This window comes from Drepanopeziza brunnea, assembly GCF_022702325.1.
Source record: "Drepanopeziza brunnea f. sp. 'multigermtubi' strain 214-2 chromosome Unknown ctg16, whole genome shotgun sequence".
NCBI lineage: Eukaryota > Fungi > Ascomycota > Leotiomycetes > Helotiales > Drepanopezizaceae > Drepanopeziza > Drepanopeziza brunnea.
Genome location: NW_027094079.1, coordinates 1,011,618 through 1,030,232, shown reverse-complemented (window position 1 = coordinate 1,030,232; position 18,615 = coordinate 1,011,618). Strand labels below are relative to the sequence as shown.

General features: G+C 50.0%; 5 protein-coding genes across 5 annotated transcripts; 2 read left to right on the top strand and 3 right to left on the bottom strand.

Annotated features, from left to right (window-relative positions):
- Window positions 1-945: 945 nt before the first annotated feature.
- L3040_008573 (uncharacterized protein) lies at window positions 946-1,566 on the top strand (the record flags this gene model as incomplete). The annotated part of the gene is made up of 2 exons (XM_007296107.2): window positions 946-1,417; window positions 1,472-1,566. The coding sequence occupies 2 exons, from the start codon at window positions 946-948 to the stop codon at window positions 1,564-1,566; spliced, it is 567 nt and encodes a 188-aa protein (XP_007296169.1).
- Window positions 1,567-3,330: 1,764 nt separating this feature from the next.
- On the bottom strand, window positions 3,331-4,234 carry L3040_008572 (uncharacterized protein; the record flags this gene model as incomplete). Its single annotated transcript, XM_007296108.2, has 3 exons — window positions 3,331-3,469; window positions 3,536-3,862; window positions 4,032-4,234. 3 exons carry the CDS (start codon window positions 4,232-4,234, stop codon window positions 3,331-3,333), a joined length of 669 nt encoding a protein of 222 aa, XP_007296170.1.
- A 501-nt stretch (window positions 4,235-4,735) lies between these two features.
- Window positions 4,736-8,443, bottom strand: L3040_008571 (uncharacterized protein; the record flags this gene model as incomplete). Its single annotated transcript, XM_007296109.2, has 3 exons — window positions 4,736-5,856; window positions 5,908-8,317; window positions 8,369-8,443. The coding sequence occupies 3 exons, from the start codon at window positions 8,441-8,443 to the stop codon at window positions 4,736-4,738; spliced, it is 3,606 nt and encodes a 1,201-aa protein (XP_007296171.2).
- A 244-nt stretch (window positions 8,444-8,687) lies between these two features.
- Window positions 8,688-9,832, top strand: L3040_008570 (uncharacterized protein; the record flags this gene model as incomplete). The annotated part of the gene is made up of 4 exons (XM_007296110.2): window positions 8,688-8,813; window positions 8,870-8,969; window positions 9,042-9,756; window positions 9,817-9,832. The coding sequence occupies 4 exons, from the start codon at window positions 8,688-8,690 to the stop codon at window positions 9,830-9,832; spliced, it is 957 nt and encodes a 318-aa protein (XP_007296172.1).
- Window positions 9,833-14,080: 4,248 nt separating this feature from the next.
- L3040_008569 (uncharacterized protein) lies at window positions 14,081-16,184 on the bottom strand (the record flags this gene model as incomplete). The annotated part of the gene is made up of 4 exons (XM_007296112.1): window positions 14,081-14,559; window positions 14,627-15,300; window positions 15,359-15,496; window positions 15,550-16,184. The coding sequence occupies 4 exons, from the start codon at window positions 16,182-16,184 to the stop codon at window positions 14,081-14,083; spliced, it is 1,926 nt and encodes a 641-aa protein (XP_007296174.1).
- Window positions 16,185-18,615: the final 2,431 nt, after the last annotated feature.

Sequence of the window (18,615 nt, the reverse complement as noted above, 5' to 3'; positions counted from 1 at the left end):
TATGTTATTGACAGTCAAACAGTATCAAGCGATACTCTCCAATCGAAAATGAATCTTCTCTTTCTTTTTTCTTCTTCCTTTCCTTTTTTTTTTGTAGCTCGAAAATCTATCCGCTCGCTTGGACGTAGCGGCTGGCGTGGATATTTAACAGCCCGAGAACTACACAACACATCTTGCCTCGCTCGCTATGCATAATGAAACGGGTTTCCGTCGTCGCAACGCAGCTCTACCCTCCAACCGCCGAGCTCTGTGGACCAATTCGAAGTCTGAAATCGATACCCGTCGCCAGTGTCTCATCGGATCCATGCAGATCTCTTGCAGTGGCGATACGGCATTCCGATAAAGGATTCGGTTCCGAGGAGGTTCATCTCCCCTCCCTCTCCTCCACGACCATCCTTCCATTTCTCGTAGTTCCCTATCCCTCAGTGGTTCCAGACGCGGAGGCCTTTTGCGCATGAAGTCTAGGGAGGTGTCTGGAAACACTTTGTCCAGCTGTCATCCATCCCATCATGCGACTCCTTGCATATGTTCTCCAACGACATCCCCCGTGGATTCTTCGGTTTCGAGCTCGCTCGCTCGACGACGATTCAGGGGCTTCAAGTTTTCTCTCTCCCAGTGAGGCCGGCCTTTTATCTGATCTGTTATGTAATGTGTATGTTCGAGTAGACCTACTTCAGATCCAGGAGGACTGGAGCAACCACAGCCGTGGTGTTTTGACCTATCCAACCACCAATACCCCAATAGCTTGGGGAGAGAATGAAATGACTGCTAACTTGTGCTTTCACTCTCCACACCCGCCGTCGCTGACCTTGACCTTTCGGGTATTTCCCATCACGTGCTGGTCACCAAATCCCGAATTTTGATCATGTCTCGTAGACGTCGTTGGACTCGAGCTCCAAGGTTCTCTCCATCCACAACCCAACTTCCTATCTACCACACGCCGAAATGTCCGACTCAACCGTCACGATGAGAGCCGAGGAGAGCCCTGACGATGGGAGCAATACCATCACTCTGCCATATAGAGACGCTCCCCACGCCGCCGCACTGGATCCCATCTCAAACACGCTCGTGGCCACAGCGACTCTCAGCGCTACACCCCCTTCAAGTAGACCTTTCAGAACGGCGGCAGTCAAGACATACAGGACTGATCAACTCGGCTCGCGAACATGGGAGTGCCGCGTTTGCAGCAAGCCCGCCACTCAGGTCCACCATGCAGCAGCCTCAATTCTCTCGCCGCAGGGGTCAAAGCTACTGGATACAGCCGTCCCAACGTGCAGCGCCGTCAGGTGCAGAACCCATGGGTTTGAAATAGCTCAGCAATTCAGCAACACGGCTGCCCCGGAGTCAGATGTCACGCATTGTGGAAATTGCGGCGGGAGGTCCCGGACAGCACTGTGTGGCGGCTGCACGTTCGCGTGTAAGTTGGAAATATGAAAACGTGGGGAAAATTATACTAAAAAAATACTCCAAGACAACTCAAAAAGAACTGTGCAAGCGGCTACTAGCTTTAAGAGGCCTCGCAATCGCACTGCAAAGACCCAAGCCGTTTCCGACGCTGAGCCTTAGCAGCCTCTCTTTTGGTCAGAAATTCTCAGGATGAATGATATGATTTATCCGGGCGAAGGATTTCCACTGCTGCAGGTTAGCAATCCCAGAGTAATTTTCCTACAAAGGCCTGCTCTGCCAGCTATCATGGGTTAGAAGGTGGCAGTCGAGGCTCTGCCTATCTATGTGTGCATCCATCTGGATAGTTCTCTGGGTTATGAAGAACCTTGGCATTGGAACGGCGTTCTATGATCTGGTGATCAATCAGCGACAAGCGATGGTGCCGGGGGAAATGGTACCATCAATCGAGTCGCTCCGGACTGTGGTGCCCTAAAGTCCTCCTGTGTTCATCTTGAGCACGCGAGCTTTCTGCGGCCTTCAACTCTCTGAGATATGGGGCCCCCGCAGGCGATAACACCGAGTTTAGAACTGGGAAGTGTTTTCCCCGATTGCTAAAAGTGTCTCGTGAGCAATGCGGGCAACGTCAACTTCCACCTTGAATGCATTTCAAATCTCACATTTCCCCAAAGTCAAACCGTGTATTCATTGACAGTTATGAACCCTCCAATTTGTTCTGAAGATGTGTTCGATACTCAGCTTAAATTTGCTAGGAAAGTTGAAAGGCCACCTTAGGAGAGGGGGGTTTTAGTGGCTTGAAGTAATCAGATTGTGTTCTTGCCTTTTTTTTATATATATCTTTCTTATGGACTTTTCCATATGATGGAATGAATGGATGACTTTGTATACGAGAGAGATACCAATTTAATTTTTTTGTTAAAAATTTTTTTTTAATTTTTTTTAATTTTTTTTAATGTATTTTTTTATATATTTTTTATATATTTTTTTATATATTTTTTTATATATTTTCTTTATATATTTTTTTATATATTTTTTTATATATTTTTTTATATTTTTTTTTATATATTTTTTTTAATATATTTTTTTTATATATTTTTTTATATATTTTTTTTTATTTTTTTATATATTTTTTTATATATTTTTTTATATATTTTTTTATATATTTTTTATATATTTATATATATATATATATATTTTATATTCTTTTTATATTACATATATATATGTATATATTTTTTGGAAAAGGGTATCTCTTCATCGAAGCTGACCTAGCCAAAACCAAACTTGGTCACGTCGAATCTGACCACCGTACACGAATCCACCAGAGTCGCTGTGGGTATCATTCTTCCTCGGGGACATAGACTCTGGTAAGGAGCCAGCGGATCGTAGATGCGTGAGGAGAGGAGCTTTCTAGGGTCGGGGCAAGAACCGCTAGCGCTGACTGGAGAGGGAGGCTCCCCCCCCTCCAACCACAGCAACCTCATCCTCCCCACGTAAGTTCTCTTTGCCATCTTCGTCGTTCGCTCTCGGCGCCATCCCTCCTTGACATCCGCAATCCTCAGTCTTATGCCTCGAATGCAGAAGGCTCATCCACAGCACAATGTACCCAGTATGCAGCAAGCACTCGGCTTTGCAGGTCAAGTACAGGTTGCACGTGTGTCAGCTTACGTTCCGAGGAACCCCCGTTGAATTTAAAATCAATGGCAGAAGTGGCAGTTAAGAGCGCATGCCGTTGTTCACTTGTGACTGAACCATCCATCTTCTCGCGCCAAAAGCGTCCGTGAATCTCGTTCGGCTCTCCCAAATCCCTGCCTGACTCTGACGGATTTCAGAATTCTCGGCTCTTAGTTTTGGCCTTCAGCATCGGAACTGGTCGAAAAATCACCTTTTTGAAAAGCGGCTGTTTCGATTGCTTTTTGGGCGTATCTAATCCACGATCACGACCTCGGGAACTAAAGCGTATATTCTGACAGGAAGTATGTCCCTCGGAAATCCGTTCTGGATCTCAGTCTTCTTGATCTTCATCCGCGCTTTCTTGAAAATCTCCCTGAATTTCTCATCACACCTAATAGTATTCCATATCAGCACTTTAATCCACTCTTCTCATCTTAAACCCCTACTATGAACATACCTCGTAACGCTGCTATCCACTTCATCAAATACATCCTCCCCACTCGTAGACATATTCTCCTTGACCACAACCAAGCCTCCCTTATTCAGCGCCTTCGCGCATTTTTCAAGATAAGATTGCAGTTGGGCATCAGTCAGGTGACCCAGGCACCATTGGTTCCAAATCAGATCGTATTCCGTCTCTGGAGACCAGTTCTCCAGACCGGTGTTGAATATCTCACCGACGCCTTCTTTGCCTTTGAGATTGTCGGTGAATTTGACTATGGGCTCAACGATATCGACTGTGTTGGCGACCTTGAGGAGGAGGCCCTCTGTGATTCTGCCGATCCTGTAAAAAGCCGTCAATACGCAATTCCTGTGCGTACCAAAACCCCTTATAAATCTCCTGGTAGAGCATGCAATGCTCGCGGGATCACGATAAAAAGTGCCACTCAATCAATCAATCAATCAAAACATCTCTCTCTCAAGCGCCTCAGCAGCATACCAATCTAACGTACCCAGCACCACAGTCAACCGCAATCTTCACCTTCGCCTTCCCCGCACCCTCTCCCCCGACTCCCAGCTTAGCAAGGAAGTTTTTCGAGCCCTGTAGGTCCACCTTCGAGATGAAGGAGAAGCCGCCTAGCATGCCGTTGACGTCGGCATCGATCGATGCCCAGTAGTCGAGCGCATCTTTGTGATTGATTTGGGAGTCGGCCATGTTCTAGGCTGGATGCGTTGCGGATTATTTATGAGGTGCTCATGGTTTGAGGTTGGGTTTGTGTTAGGACAGGACAGGACAGGAGAGGTATAGCGATAGAAGGTTGCAGAGGTGAAGCGATAAATGAAAGATTCAAGGGCTCGCTCGCTTCTGCCAGCTCGCTAGCGCGGAGCTAGAGGCTGAATGTGGTGGAGTCGGCTTCAGAGTTGACTTCACCAGGGGGCGTCTTTATTCAGTAGGCTTTACAAGATTTGGGAATCTGGAGTGGTAAATATGGACTTGAACTGTGGATTTCGGGATATGAATCTAATATCGCGAAGCTAGAATTGCAAATCGAAGTTGAAAAATACAGAGCACCTATGATGGATCTTTTAAGCCATGTTAAGATGTATGCATTAATCGTCAAGACTATCATATCCCTGACGCTATTCCATATCCCAATTATAGCCATTCGCTAGCCCACTACCATATCCAGTGCCCCATCCCAGCAGAATCAAAACGTTATTCTTCATCGCTACTATCTATAATAAACCCAGACCGTACTTTCTGCCTAGCTGGTCTCGCTACAAGATCAACTTCTTCATCCTCTTCCTCACTACCGATCACCATAGCAGTCGATGTCTTGAAACTTTCCTCAACTTCCGGCTCTGGCGAAGCAGAGCTAACAGCCTTGGAGACCTTTTGCCTCTTCGGTTTTGAAGGGCGTATATGTGGGCTCGACATCGGTGTGTCCGTAGCTTCGTCCTCTGAACCCTCAAGTACATTATCCCTTGCAGCTGAAGAAGATCGGGCGCTGGCTTGTCCAACTCCATCGTCGCTATCCTCAGGAGTAGGACTCTTCCGGCCACCAGCCAACAACAGGTCGTCATCGCTGTCCTCAGCAACAGCGCTCGAAGGTCGCTTCTTGCCTAGCCCTTTGGCATCCTTCCCTTTCTCAACGTGAAGCAGCTCCCTCATGGTGGATAATTTTTGCTGCTTCCGCAAACGCTCTTGCTCCTCACGAAACAAACGATCCGTCTTCTCGCGGATCTTCTGTTCCCTGGCAAAGAAAGCAGCATCGGCTTCCTCATCGTCTTCGTCACTGTCCTGGATATACATTTCACTCTTGATCTTTCGGTGCTTTTCGAGCTCTCTTTTTCGTTTGGCTTCATGCCGTGCTTTGAGTTGTTCATCAGTGAGACTTCTGTCTTCTTCATCATCTGTTCCCTTATTCCTCCTACGTCTCCGGCTCTTCTTCAGAGCTTCTATTGCTGCTGCCGATTTCTTCGAGGCAGTAGGACCACCAGGCTCGAAAAGAAGCTCTCCCTCATCGTCGTCGTCGATCCCATCGTCCTCATCGTCGAAAACGGCCTTTTTTCGGGGGGCGGTGGCTGCAGACCTGCGCTTGATAAAGTCGCCAGCCTCTTGCCCATCATCAAAAGCGGGTGGGCTGAACTCGAATTTATTGATCAAATCGAACGCTTCTTTCAACTGACCGGCGGATAAGCTCGAGGGAATGATCCATGAGCCCTCAGGATCATCTTCACTACCAATGCGTCTGAAGCCAACTAAAGTCATTAGGAGTCGGAGGTGGCCGTTCTTGAACATGGCAATTTTACGAGTACTGTTATCCGATTTCACAGCTACGAAACTGTTAGCTGGCTGAGTCAAACAGCTGAGATAAGAGAACTTACAAATAACAGGCGGCTGGGGTTGTTCAACCTCGATAACTGGGGTATTCTCTCCTTCTCCTTCGGCGGCAAGACTGCCTCCTTCCGCTGCAGGAGCCTTTTCAACCGAAGGCAAAGCCGCATTCGCACCCTCCCAGCTTCGCCTCTCGCTTTCAGCGGAGCTGAGCTGCGATTTAACCCATTGAAGATGCTCCCCTTCGTTCCTGTCCAACATGGCGCCCACTACAATTCCGATCTGGTCCTCCCATTCTCGTCCTCCCTTGACCTCAAGTTCAGCCGCAGCTCTGGGCTTCGATGTGACCGTCTGCTTCTCATATCCATATTCGAGGTAATGCGCGGTACTGTTGATCTTGGAGAACAGCATCTCGACCACCAGCTCCGGACGCTCCTGGATCTTTCTGGTACATTTCTTGATGATCTGCCTGACAAACTCATCCCACTCCTTGAACGTGCTGGATGTAGAATCCAGACCTTCAGGGCCCTTGATCATCTTGTAAAAGAGGGCGATGATGTCAACTTTGAACAGCATGACGCTCATCTCCTGTTTGAAGGCAACCCGATAGAAAAATCGGTGGGCCCGCTTGAGTTGTGCTGGCTTGAGATCATTGTAGTATGCCGTAAAAGTGACGAATGTATCGACACAGCCCTGCGACACAAATCTGGCAGTGAAACGCTTGAAGTCGAATTTTCGCTCGCTCGACACGCGTTCGGCTCTCGCTTCATCCTCACCCTCAGAGTCCTCCACAACATCATCGTCCGCACCACCTTCTCCTGCAGCCCTAGCAGCCTTCTTCTTCCGCCGAACTCTTCTCCGTGATCTTACGTGCATTTCAGTATTCTGCTTCGCGTACTGTTCCAGGATCCGTAGGTAGTTGTGAGTAAGTTCGGTACATGCATCCAGGTATCCAAATCCTTGGTCCTTGTACGTTCGGATGATGTTTGCAACCCTGTCGTGAGTCGTTTCCTCGTAAAATATACGATTAAGGATATTTTCTGCGATCTCCTGGTCTTCTTCGATCGGTGATTCTGACATCTCCTGGACTGTGAGCAGGATCTGGGTAAAGCACTTCATCGCAGCGCTAAGATCATGCCACAATTTGTTCTGGAAAGTAAAGTCCATCGACCGGTTCAGCGTGACGAACATCTCTTGGTTCAACACACTGGCCACCAGTGAGAAGCTATCTGAATCATCCGATCCAGCGGGATTTTTGGTGGTTGTCCGGTTCTTCCTTCTAACACGCTCTGCCTCCAGAAACCAGGACACGAGGTAAAAGAATTGTCTTGGGTGGTATTCCAGTATCCGTTCCGCTTCTCGGTCGATGGCCTTGCGAACATGGCCGAAAAGCGGATTGAACCCCGAATCCAGAAAATCTTCCACAAAGTTCCGGAGATGCTTATTCGCTTGTGGATTTAGCACAACAGGAGTGTCGAAGTCTAAAGGTCCACTTTCCCCTTTCAACTGTCTCCTCGGGGGCTTGAACTTCTTGGTACTATCCATTTTTGCAAGAATCCTCTTTCCGTCAAGCAGAGCAGCTTGACCTGATATGGTAGTCATCTTGGCACCCTCTCGTTGCATCCAGACCATACTGCCAAATCGACTGTGTCTTGTAGGAGCGTTTGCTTGGTAGGATCTGAGCATGGCGGCCTCCTTCTGCCTAAGCCTCACCAACTCATCCATGTTGCTGTTGTTGGCTTTCTGTTCGTCCATGAATAGTTTCTCGATGTCGACTCCCTTGATCAGATGGAAAAGTATGTCCAGAACCACCACATCCTGGGTGTTGAAATCCTCCCCCATTGTCGAGGAAACCGTCAAGAGTAAATGGAAGATATCCTGGTAGTCGAAAGCGGCAATCGTTGCAGACCGCGATATTTCGGCCTCGTCGCCCTCGTACTGCACATTCGGAGGTGGCGCGATCTGCGCTATATTCCGGACGAAGTAGAGCAAAAGCTTGATGATACCTTCATCTCTGGTACTTCGATCCCCGATATCCTCGGCCATCGAAGGTAACGCACACCGGACCGCCGTGTGCAGAATTCTCGCCCCATCAAAGTTTATAATCGACCTCTTGTATCCCAGCTGGGAAATCTGCAAGTACGGGATGTGACGATGGTGATTCTTTGTCATCTCCTGAAGGTTCTTCTCCAGAGGCCAAGTCAGCGGTACCAGCAGTTCCAAACAGGCCAGGGCAATCTTGGACTTCAGTCTGTCGTCCGTAGCATTCTCCGGCCACGCTGCGAGAATCTGCAACAGATCCCCTCCGACCAGGTTCGAATCTGCCAGACATCGTGCTACGTCCAATCGATTCGCTTTCTCGTCGTAAAGCTTCAGCCACCTCTTCAGGTCTCGCAGACATGCAAGAGCGTCATCCCCGAGTATGTAGCGTCCGTCTTCGTCGGCACCGCTCCCTCCAAGCTGGACGCGTCAATATAGTAGTGCTTCAACCGTTGAAAGAGAGGTACTTACAGCGGTAACAAGACTGGAAACATAGGCCCGAACCTCAGGATCGACAACATCTCGTGTTCCATCAGCCAACTCCATGATGTTGTGGAAAGTAGTAAAGAGTCTTGCTGCTTGCTCTGTCGTTCGCCCAGAACTTTTTGGTACTTTACGCGCCCCGCGTCGCAGAGCGCGAACCCCTGTCTAGATCGGCCAGATAGCGCTCAGACTTGGCATCGTTAAGCCGAGGCTAAGTGGGGGGCAATCAACATACATCTCTGACATAAATCAAACCTCCTGCTTGCGCTCTGTGCATTTTCGTCTGTACAACATTCAATCGATAACAATGATTTCACCGATACTGAGGAGGAAGCTGGTGCAGGGCACTCGCCACAACAGATGCTTCAGCTCGAGCCCAATGCTTGCAGCGCAAGAAGTTCGACGGCTGGGTGTGATTGGGGCGGGACAGATGGTATCCTACAATACTGTATACATCTGCAGATATAGCAGCCACTGATGTATACATAGGGCTTGGGAATAGCACTGGTAGCTGCACAGAAGGCTGGTGTACCAGTCACACTCGTAGATACCAACCAAGCATCGATAGACAAAGGCCTCTCCTTCGCCGGTCAGTATTCCTCCTCCTCCTCCTCCTCCTCCTCACCCCGCCAGAACTCGCCCCTCTGACCCTCGCATCCAGACAAGCTCCTAGCAAAAGATGTCACCAAGAAACGCATAACCCAAGAAGAATCTGACAAGGCCCGCTCCCTCCTCACCCCCAGCACAACCATGGACGCCCTCTCGGAAGCCGACTTCGTGATCGAAGCCGTTCCCGAGATCCCGTCCCTCAAATTCGACATCTTCTCCAAGCTGGCCCAGATCTGCCCTCCCCACGCCATCCTCGCGACAAACACCTCCTCCATCTCCATCACCCGCATCGCAGCCTCGACAAGCAAGGACCCGACAGACACCAGCGCCTCGTCCCGGGTCATCTCGACCCACTTCATGAACCCGGTCCCTATCCAAAAGGGCGTCGAGATCATCACCGGCCTCCAAACCTCGCAGTCCACAGTCGACACGGCGATCGCCTTGTGCGAGGCCATGGGCAAGATCCCCTCTCAGTCGGCTGACTCGCCCGGCTTCCTCGCCAATCGGATCCTGATGCCCTACATCAACGAGGCGATCATATGTCTGGAGACGGGTGTGGGGAAGAGGGATGACATCGATGCCATTATGAAGAACGGAACCAACGTTCCCATGGGCCCGCTGCAGCTGGCGGATTTCATTGGCATCGATACGTGCTTGGCCATCATGAAGGTGCTGTATGAGGAGACGGGCGATTCCAAGTATAGGCCCAGTGTGTTGCTTCGGAAGATGGTTGATGCGGGCTGGCTGGGGAAGAAGAGTGGCAAGGGGTAAGTCGACCGAGTGATCATGATTACTCCCCTCGAACAAAATTGCTAACTGGAGGCCAGATTCTACGATTACTAGGCAGAAGAGTAGTGACCTGCCATTATTTTTATTTAAAAATAATTTATTTTTTCTTTTTATTTGGTTATTTGACTAGCTCGCTATACTTTTCTCCTTTCCTTTCTCCTCTCCGTAGCATCCCATCCCGTCCCGTCCCATCCCGTCTCGCCCTCGCCTCGCCTCATCAGATTACACAAGCAACCCGCTCGCTTCATCCGCTTCGTACGCCGTACAGCCGCATATATATTATATCATTGAACATATAGTCCTTCCACTCCCTCCCTCCCTCCCTCCCGTTCCCTCCCTCCCGTTCCCTTTTAAAAAAACGCCATATCCCACGCCACTCTACCCATAACACTCACTCACATACTCACTCACTGTCCGTCGAGCCTTCTACCGTAGTCACGTTAAGTCAAGTTACGTTACACCCCGATCACGACCCCGATCCCGATCACTACCACGACCCTGATCACGCTTACGATCATGCCGCCTCCCTCCCTCCCCTCCCTCCCCTCCCTCAGCGTGACACAATGTGATGTAATGCGATGCGATGTGATGTAATGCAATGCGATGCAATGCAATGTACCTGTCTCTACGTATACCTGTCTGTACCTATCTGTACCTATCTGTACCCCAGGTAAACAACCGAACGTAAAAGCGTAAATCGATCATCTCAATAAATAAGAATAAAAATAAAGAAGCAAGGACGTACCCTTAAAAGCAAGTAAAAGGTTATCTAAACCGTCATCTAACAATCCACTAACGGCCTCTTCAAAAGACGGTTCTAAAAGCTTAGCTTAGCATAGTTAGTGTAGGTAAGTCACAGGGGGTTTGAGAGACTAGCCAATCGTGTTGTGTTGTTGTATTTGTTGATGGTTGTCCCTATTCTTACAATGTGGGCTGCCCCTTAAGGGGGCAGGAGCCACGGCGGCACGTGCCTCCTCACGTGCCACACCCTCTACGTGGCTGCTCCTTTTTCATCTGGATGATTAAGGCTAGTTTATTAGCGTACCCTTTTTGCCTTAAAAAGCACTATCCTCCCTTAGACATTGAGTGATCCCTTGGTCGAATAAGCACTGTAAACTTGTTTCCTCGGCCGTGTGCTTGCTTAGCGGCCAACGAAAACTCGTGCGTATTCCATCGTGCAAGAGCGTATCGGAAGAAAGACCAAAGCTCGTACGTAGTCTTTTAAACCAACCCTCACTCTTTATATCCAAGAAGTCTTCGAGAATCAACCTCGCTCTTGTATGGCTTTCCGGCCTTAGATACGGTACTAGGTAGCGAATCAAGGTCAAAACCGAGGTCCGACACGTCTTCGTCTAGCTCTTCGAGTGTAGCTCGAGTGCTTGGTTCACGAGGTTCTATCGGTGATCTTCAAGAAGGTTCCGTGTGTATCGCAGAGATTCGAGGTGCCTGAATCCCTGTTGCTCTTTGTCTGCTACTCTCGCCGCCTTGAGGGTCGGTTGACTGCATGCTGCTTAGCGTCGAGGCGTAGTGTTGTATGCTGTGTGTAGCTAGCGTGGCTCTATAGCGTTGAAAGGTTGTAATAATAAGTGACTTGGTTCGGAATCACTCTTTCGTAGAGGTGTGAAAAGGTAAGGCGGTAATATAGGCAAGTGACTTGGTTCGGAATCACTCTTTCGTAGAGGTGTGAAAAGGTAAGGCGGTAATATAGGCAAGTGACTTGGTCCGGAATCACTCTTCCGTAGAGGTGTGAAAAGGTAAAGCGGTAGTATAAGTAAGCGACTTGGTCCGGAATCACTCTTCCGTAGAGGTGTGAAAAGGTAAAGCGGTAGTATAAGCAAGCGACTTGGTTCGGAATCGCTCTTTCGTAGTAAGGGAAAGCTATCGAGGTATAAGAAAGCGCCTTGGTTCGGCATCGCTCTTCCGTAGTGGTGAGGAAAGGGATTCGGTATCTGAGTAGTATAGTGATTTCACTGCGGTTGCAGCTTTCTTATAGCGCAAACTCACCACGCCTACACTCTTCGAGGAAGCAGAAGTAACGTCCCAACTCTTCGATCGATCCTAGCTTCTCTGTGATTGAGTAATGCTATTGGCGATTAAACAATCACGGATCAGTGGTGGATTGCCTCTAGCCATCGGAGAATATATATATATATATATATAGGTATATATATTCGTAACTTCGTAAGGGGTCGTCAAAGTACTTGCAACTGCAAAACACTCGGTTAAAATAGTATCTGATTTTTATCTTTTCTTTAAGGATTAAAGGAGCTGATTCCTTTTATACGATTAGGAGGAATCACGTGCACTAGCTAAATACTAGGTTTATAATCAAGTTGGGAGTCCCTTGACTTGTGACATGCTAAGCGAAGCATGGCAAGTGACCCGTGAACCTTGGTTCACGAGTAAACCTTGCCACACCCCGCCTCAACTACTACTGATTGACTTAGGTCGATATGGAGATACCGACAATAGCTTTATTCGTTGCTAAGTTATTTCTAATACAAGTTGAAATAATTGAGATAGGACACTTGCTTGACCTGGGACGCTTGCTTGCCCTGACTGTGACCGAGAGCCCGCAGGTTACACCGTCAGTGCACTGACTATTAGCCGCCGTCTTCGAATTTTTAAATCGTTTTTTGGAAGGACTTGGATTAGTAAGCAAGCAAATAATAAAATAAATATTGAATGGATGAATGAACACACATATATAAAAGCTTAAATATAGATTAGATTGGATTAGATTAGATATAAGCGAATTAGATATAAGCGAATTAACCCCCCCCCCCCTTTTTTTTTATATTTTTTTTTTTGATAGAGATAGAGGTAGGGGTAGAGGTAGAGATAAAGATAAAGAGAGAGAGAGGGCTTGGGTAGAGGAGAGCTGAAGAGATTATTTGTTTGCTTTTGGAGGAGCTTTATTTTATTTTACTTTATTTTATTTTACTTTACTTTATTTGGTTAGTTAGTTAGTTAGTTAGTTAGTTGGTTGGTTAGCTAGTTAGTTAGTTAGTTAGTTAGGTAATTAGTTAGTTAGTTAGTTAGTTGGTTAGTTAGTTAGGTAATTAATTAATTAATTACTACTTTACGTGTATACACATACACATACACATACACACACATATATATATATATACGGCGTTGCAAGCGAGAGGTGCGAGGCGGGTGTGGGGGGGGGGGAGAGGGGGAGGGGGCAAATATATACATATATACATACGGTAGGTACCTATCCAATATATATATATATATATATTTATATATATATAAATCTAATATTATCCAATATATAGCTACTATATAAAGTCATAATATAAATGATACCTAAAAACGGAGACGGGAACAAAATTAGAAACCCAACAACAACACATGCTAAAGAAACACAATAAAAAGATGTATGTAATCGGCATGTATTCAACCAGCAAATAGATAAAAAAAATAAATAGGTAATAGATATATAATTGCAGCAGAGCCGGCGGCAGCAGCAGCAGCAAGCAGCAGCAGCAGCAATTCTTCTTCCGTACCCGTACACCGAACGATCCAACCAACCAGCAGACGCGCCACCAACAATGAAAAGAAAAAAAAAAAAAAAAAAAATTTACACCGTAAATGATTCCCCAAGGTCTCCATCGAGACGAGCCAAGCCAAGCCGCCCTCAAAATTTCAAATTCCCAGCCAGCCAGATGTATGTATGCCAAGGACGAGTCTTGTCTTGTCTCTCTCTCTCTCTCTCTCTCTCTCCTCTCTCCTCTCTCCTCTCTCCTCTCTCCTCTCTCCTCTCTCTCTCTCATTTGCTCTACCCCCAGCGGAGGATGGAGAGCGGGGAACAAACCGGTTATTAAAAGCCAACCCGTATCACTCCGGTAGATGGAATAGTGGAGGATGATTGATATTCGGTTGGGACGGGGGGTACGAATTTAACTCCCTCGCTCAATTTTGACGCGACGCGGAAGTGGTGTAAAGAGTATATGTGGGACGAATTCTATTTTGTTGGTTTGGTTGCGTTTCATGAATTGATGGGGTGAAGGGAATGGCAGGGTGGGTATCTACTTTGGAGTGGAGAGTTGATCTCGGAGCGCGCCCCCTTTTTGGTTTTGTTTGACGATGATGGTGGTGATGATGGAGTGGATCGCTCGGAATGCATCTCGTGTATCACCACCGCCGTCCTCGCGATCAGGATCCGGTCAGAGAGTCAGGAGGAAGGGAGGGGGTCTTTGGTCCCTCGCTTAATCGTTTTGATCCAAGGACTCCCGAATAGCCGGTGGGGTGGGCGACTTCGGAGTTCTGCTTGCGCTGCTGTTCCGCCTCCTAGTTCACGGGATTCAGGTACGAGGATGCTTCTCTGCCTCCAGGTGGCGGCGGCGGTTGGGATGGCTGCCGCTGCTGCTCGTCCTGGCTATGCGGGCTGTCTCCCCGCGCGTGACCGGGGCTCAGGCTGTTGGAGTTGTACGAGTTGTTGGAGTAGTCCTGGGACGGAGGCATGAGCGCGCTTGCGTAGCCGCTTGCTTGGTAAGAGTGGGCGAAGGTGCTGGTCCGCGGAGTCACGCCGTGCGGAGAGTTCGGGTTCGGAGGCGCGGGGCGGAATTGATTTCGCAGATCCAGGCTAGCGGGGAAAGCGCCGGACGAGGACGCTCTCATCGGTGGCGGCGGCATCGACGACGAGCCTCCAGCGCCGTGCGACGGAGGGTATGTCATGTGAGAGTGAGTCGACGGGCTGTGGTTGACGTTCGCATTCGCATTCGCATTCGCATTCGCACCCGCAGTGGGACTCGTGTTCGCATTGGCATCTGTTCCATTGTCAGCACCGAAACGTGTTTGAGCTCTTGGAACTGGAATCGGAGTTTGGGGACGAACTTGAGTAGGAGTTCGCATCGTACTGGTGCGCATGAACGCCGCTGTTCCCCATCTGCTCCGGCTGATACGCAGACTGCTGGCGGCCATTCACGGCAGGACTGGGCTGCCCTGTTTGGTAGCTGTCGTAGTCGAGCGTCTCGCCCTTCCACGACATGCTTGACCTCAACGGCGAGTTCATATCCGATCGAGACCTCGTCAACGTTTCGCGGAGCTGCAGAGGCTGCAGGGGCCGGGCGTGCTGCCGTGGGTGGGAGAGTTGCTGATAGCTGCCCTGGCGATCGAACGGGTTCGAGCTCCGAGGGCCGCTGCTCATCGGGCTGGGCATCTGACTGGAGTAGTACCGCTCCGACGAGTTCATTGATACCGGCGACAGGCCTTCTGGCGTTCCCATCCCCCCGGAGAATCCGACATGGCTGAAGGCAGGGCTGAGCCCCGTAGGCGACATGTGCTCATCAGCCTCACTCCTCCGCATGGTGTCCACCATCATTGGCCGGATCATGTGCTCTCCATATCCTGGCGAATACTCAATCGGGGACTGCATTGGTGTTCCGACTCCGTGTACGGCTCCATACGGGGAGTGTAAGGCTTGCACATTATCGAAATCGTCTGGCACGGCCCTCATCTTCATCATGCGGTCCCGGTCATCCGCTGTGAGTCGCTTTATCTTGGCCCGTCTGTTTTTTTCTTATATCAGTTTCTCGCCCCGTCTCATAATCTGGGCAGGATGCATACCGGTTCTGAAACCATACCTGAACCTGGCGGGGACTCAAGCCGGGTATTTCCCGGGAGAGCCGTTCCCTATGCGCGGCGTCCGGGTGCGCCTGTTTTGCGAACTCGCTCATCAAGAATCGAGTCTGTTGGTGAGTGAGACTGGCATCATGTTAGAACAGTTCGTCTGGACAGGGGGGCGAGAGGGGTCGCACCGGAACCTCTTCATCTTTCTTCGCTCAGCCCGACGCTCAGCAGCAGTCTGCGCGGAAGTTCCATCGTCCGCCTCCCCGTCAAGCATCTCGTCATCATCATCGAGATCATCGTCTTCGTCTTTGATGTCTCCCTCCACATCCGGGCTTCTATTAGTGACTCGTGGCGGCTGCTGGGAGGGTGCACTTGATGCAGAGCTTAGCGAGTTCGATCCAATCGATCCCAGTGATAAGGATGTAGATTCGGGGGAGACAATGGAGTCGTCGCTGGGGAGGTTGTCGGGATGGCCACATTCTCTGGGTGCCGAGTCGGGCCTCTCGGTTGTGGGGAGTGGTTGAGCGTCATGTTCTCTCGGCCCATTGCTGTGCTTCCGCTCCAGCGTTGGTCTCTCACCGGCGGATTGCTGATGTGGCTCATGGCCCGCTGTGTTGGGGGCGCTCGCTTGTTGGAAGGCCGGCTGGAGATGGCCATTTGCACCAGGGTTAGGGAAGCCCGAGTACTGTTCTCGCCAGTCTGGCTGTGGAGGCAGTTGGTCAAAGTTCGCCATGCGTGGGGACGCCACGTTCTGATACAAGGCCTCAAGCTTGCTGGAAGTCCAAGTATTCCGTCCTGAATCGAATGAGCGTGTGACAAGCATTGAGAAGTGCGTGGGCGGCTGCTGCAGATTTTACAACGCGGGGACTGTTATCTAGTGTAGTTGGTGATGGTGGTTGGTGATGGTAGTGGTGGTGGTGGTGGTGGTGGTGAAGTAGCTGAGATAGCTCCGTGTATATCAAGTCGGAAAACGGCAGGTGGGTTGGTGATCTCGCGGCTGGAGGAGGCAGAAGAAGCAGAAGAAGAAGAAGAAGTAGAAGTAGAAGTAAAAGTAGAAGTAGAACGAGAGTGAAGACTGTTGTTGGTCGAGAGAAGAGTCGCTGATCACTGACCAGAAAGAATGTAAGGCCTGTCGAAGGCTTCGTCGAGAGTGGATGCGTGGTTGATGAAGCACGCTGAAAGAAAGATATCCTCGAGAGGCTCGGAAATGGGATGGAGAGAAAGTAGTAGCTCGTCCGGAGGTAATAATGTGGAGCGATCCCAGAGTAGATAAGGCTCTCCACGATCCCTTCACGGTGGATCCGACTGACTTGGGCTTGCGGACTCTGGGCGTGCTTCAGAAAGTACAAGAAGCCCAAACGGTCGAGACGTTCAGGTGACAGAGTTCACCGACCAGGCAGGCCCGTCCAGGATACTCGCGCTAAGGGCTTGTTGTTTTTCCCGGGCAAGGATGACATGGACTCTTTCAAACCGCTGGAGTCGCGATGGCCCTGGCTCGTCCGAATGGACGGGAGATTGGCTTGCCGGCTGCCCTCGAGCGACAGCGACGGATACGGCAAAGACGGCGTTGGGGGGGGATCGTGAAATCTCCTTCCTGGGACCAAGAAGCCGATGATCCACTCTGGCCGGCTTTGGCTTGTTCGATCGACGCGGATCGAATGATGGGTATCGCGAATAGGGGGCAGGAGGTAGGACGGCCGCGGTGGAGGGAGTTGTAGTGGGAGATGTAGCGGTAGATGTCGTGGTAGATGTCGTGGTAGATGTAGTTGTACCGGTACCGGTAGTTGTAGTTATATAAAAGCAAAGGGACTGACTGGCTGACTGACTGACTGACTGACTGACTCTGACTGACTAGCTAATGAACTGACTAACTGACTAACTAACTAACTGACTAACTAACTAACTGACTGACTGACTAACTAACTAACTGACTGACTGACTGACTGACTGACTGACTGAATGACGGAGGAGGACCCGAGGAGGGGCCATGCCATGAGCCCTCGTCGAGATTCTGATGCAGCACCGTACCGCGGAGGCAGATGATTGGAGGACTGGTTACCAAGTCAAGCGGGCGTTCCACACCCGGGGGAAAAAAATAAAGTACTACAACTAGTCGTAGTAGTCGCACAGTAGTCAGTTGTGGTAAGTAGTACTAGTCCTAGTCCTAATACTAGTACGTAGTAGTAGTACTACTAGTACCTAGTAGTAGTATCTGGGGACTAGGGTTCAGGGACCAGGCACCAGGGACCAGGGGCCAGGGACCAGGGACCAGAGCCTGGCCGGGCCTGGTCTCGACTGCACGGCGACCTACCCTACCCTACCCTGGCTGGGACTTGAGGTGAGAGTTCAGATCTCAAACTCCAGACGACCAGGGAGGTGTCGAGTGTCGAGTGTCGAGTGTCGAGTGTCGAGTGTTGTCGTTTGTACGTAGTATGATTTCGCACCTCGGCCCCGGAGAGACACATCGTGGCCGTGTGTGTACATTCCGAGGGGGAAAGGAAGCATTGGGGGAAAGTGATGACTGGCGGCAGTGGTAGCAGTCGGGAGCGAGTTGAGGGCGAATGGATCCTGACGGAGAATAGGCGAGGCGAGGCGAGGCGAGAGCGACCCGGCTGAAGTCCGCTTACTACTAGTACTACTACAATTACTACTACTACGACTACTACCACTACTACCGGTATTACTACTATTACGACTAATACTACTACCGGTACTACTACTACCAACTCGTCGCAGTTGTACTTGTACTGACCGTAGCGGCCAGCCCTTCTTCCTGGCCACGCGGAAGTGTACCTTCGCCGGCCTTGCAGGGAGTGGGAGTCAGTACCTAGTAGTGTGACCAGGGGAAATGCGCTTTTTGCTACCTCGTCGTCCGATGCTCAGACGAGGCCACCACCAGCCAGACCAGGCGGGGACCGGGACAGAAAGGAATCTTGCAGCAACAACTACCGACCTCGCTCCATCGGGCACCTCCTCCACCTCGTCCCCCTCCCCCTCCTCCTCCTCCCCCTCCTCCTCCGCCTCCTCCTCCTCCTCCTCCTCCGTATGGGACCGTAGGTAAGCGTAGGTAGGGAAAGCCGAATACTGGACTCGGTCCGGTCGAGGAGGAGGGACGGCTTCCTTCCAATACCGTACGTGTAACCCGGGAAGAAAGATCAAGCAAGTAAGCATGCTTGGGACGTTTCGATGGGAACGACTCATTGGCCCTCAGGGTCTACGAAGCGAAGTGGAAGTGCTTCTTCTGCGGGTCCACG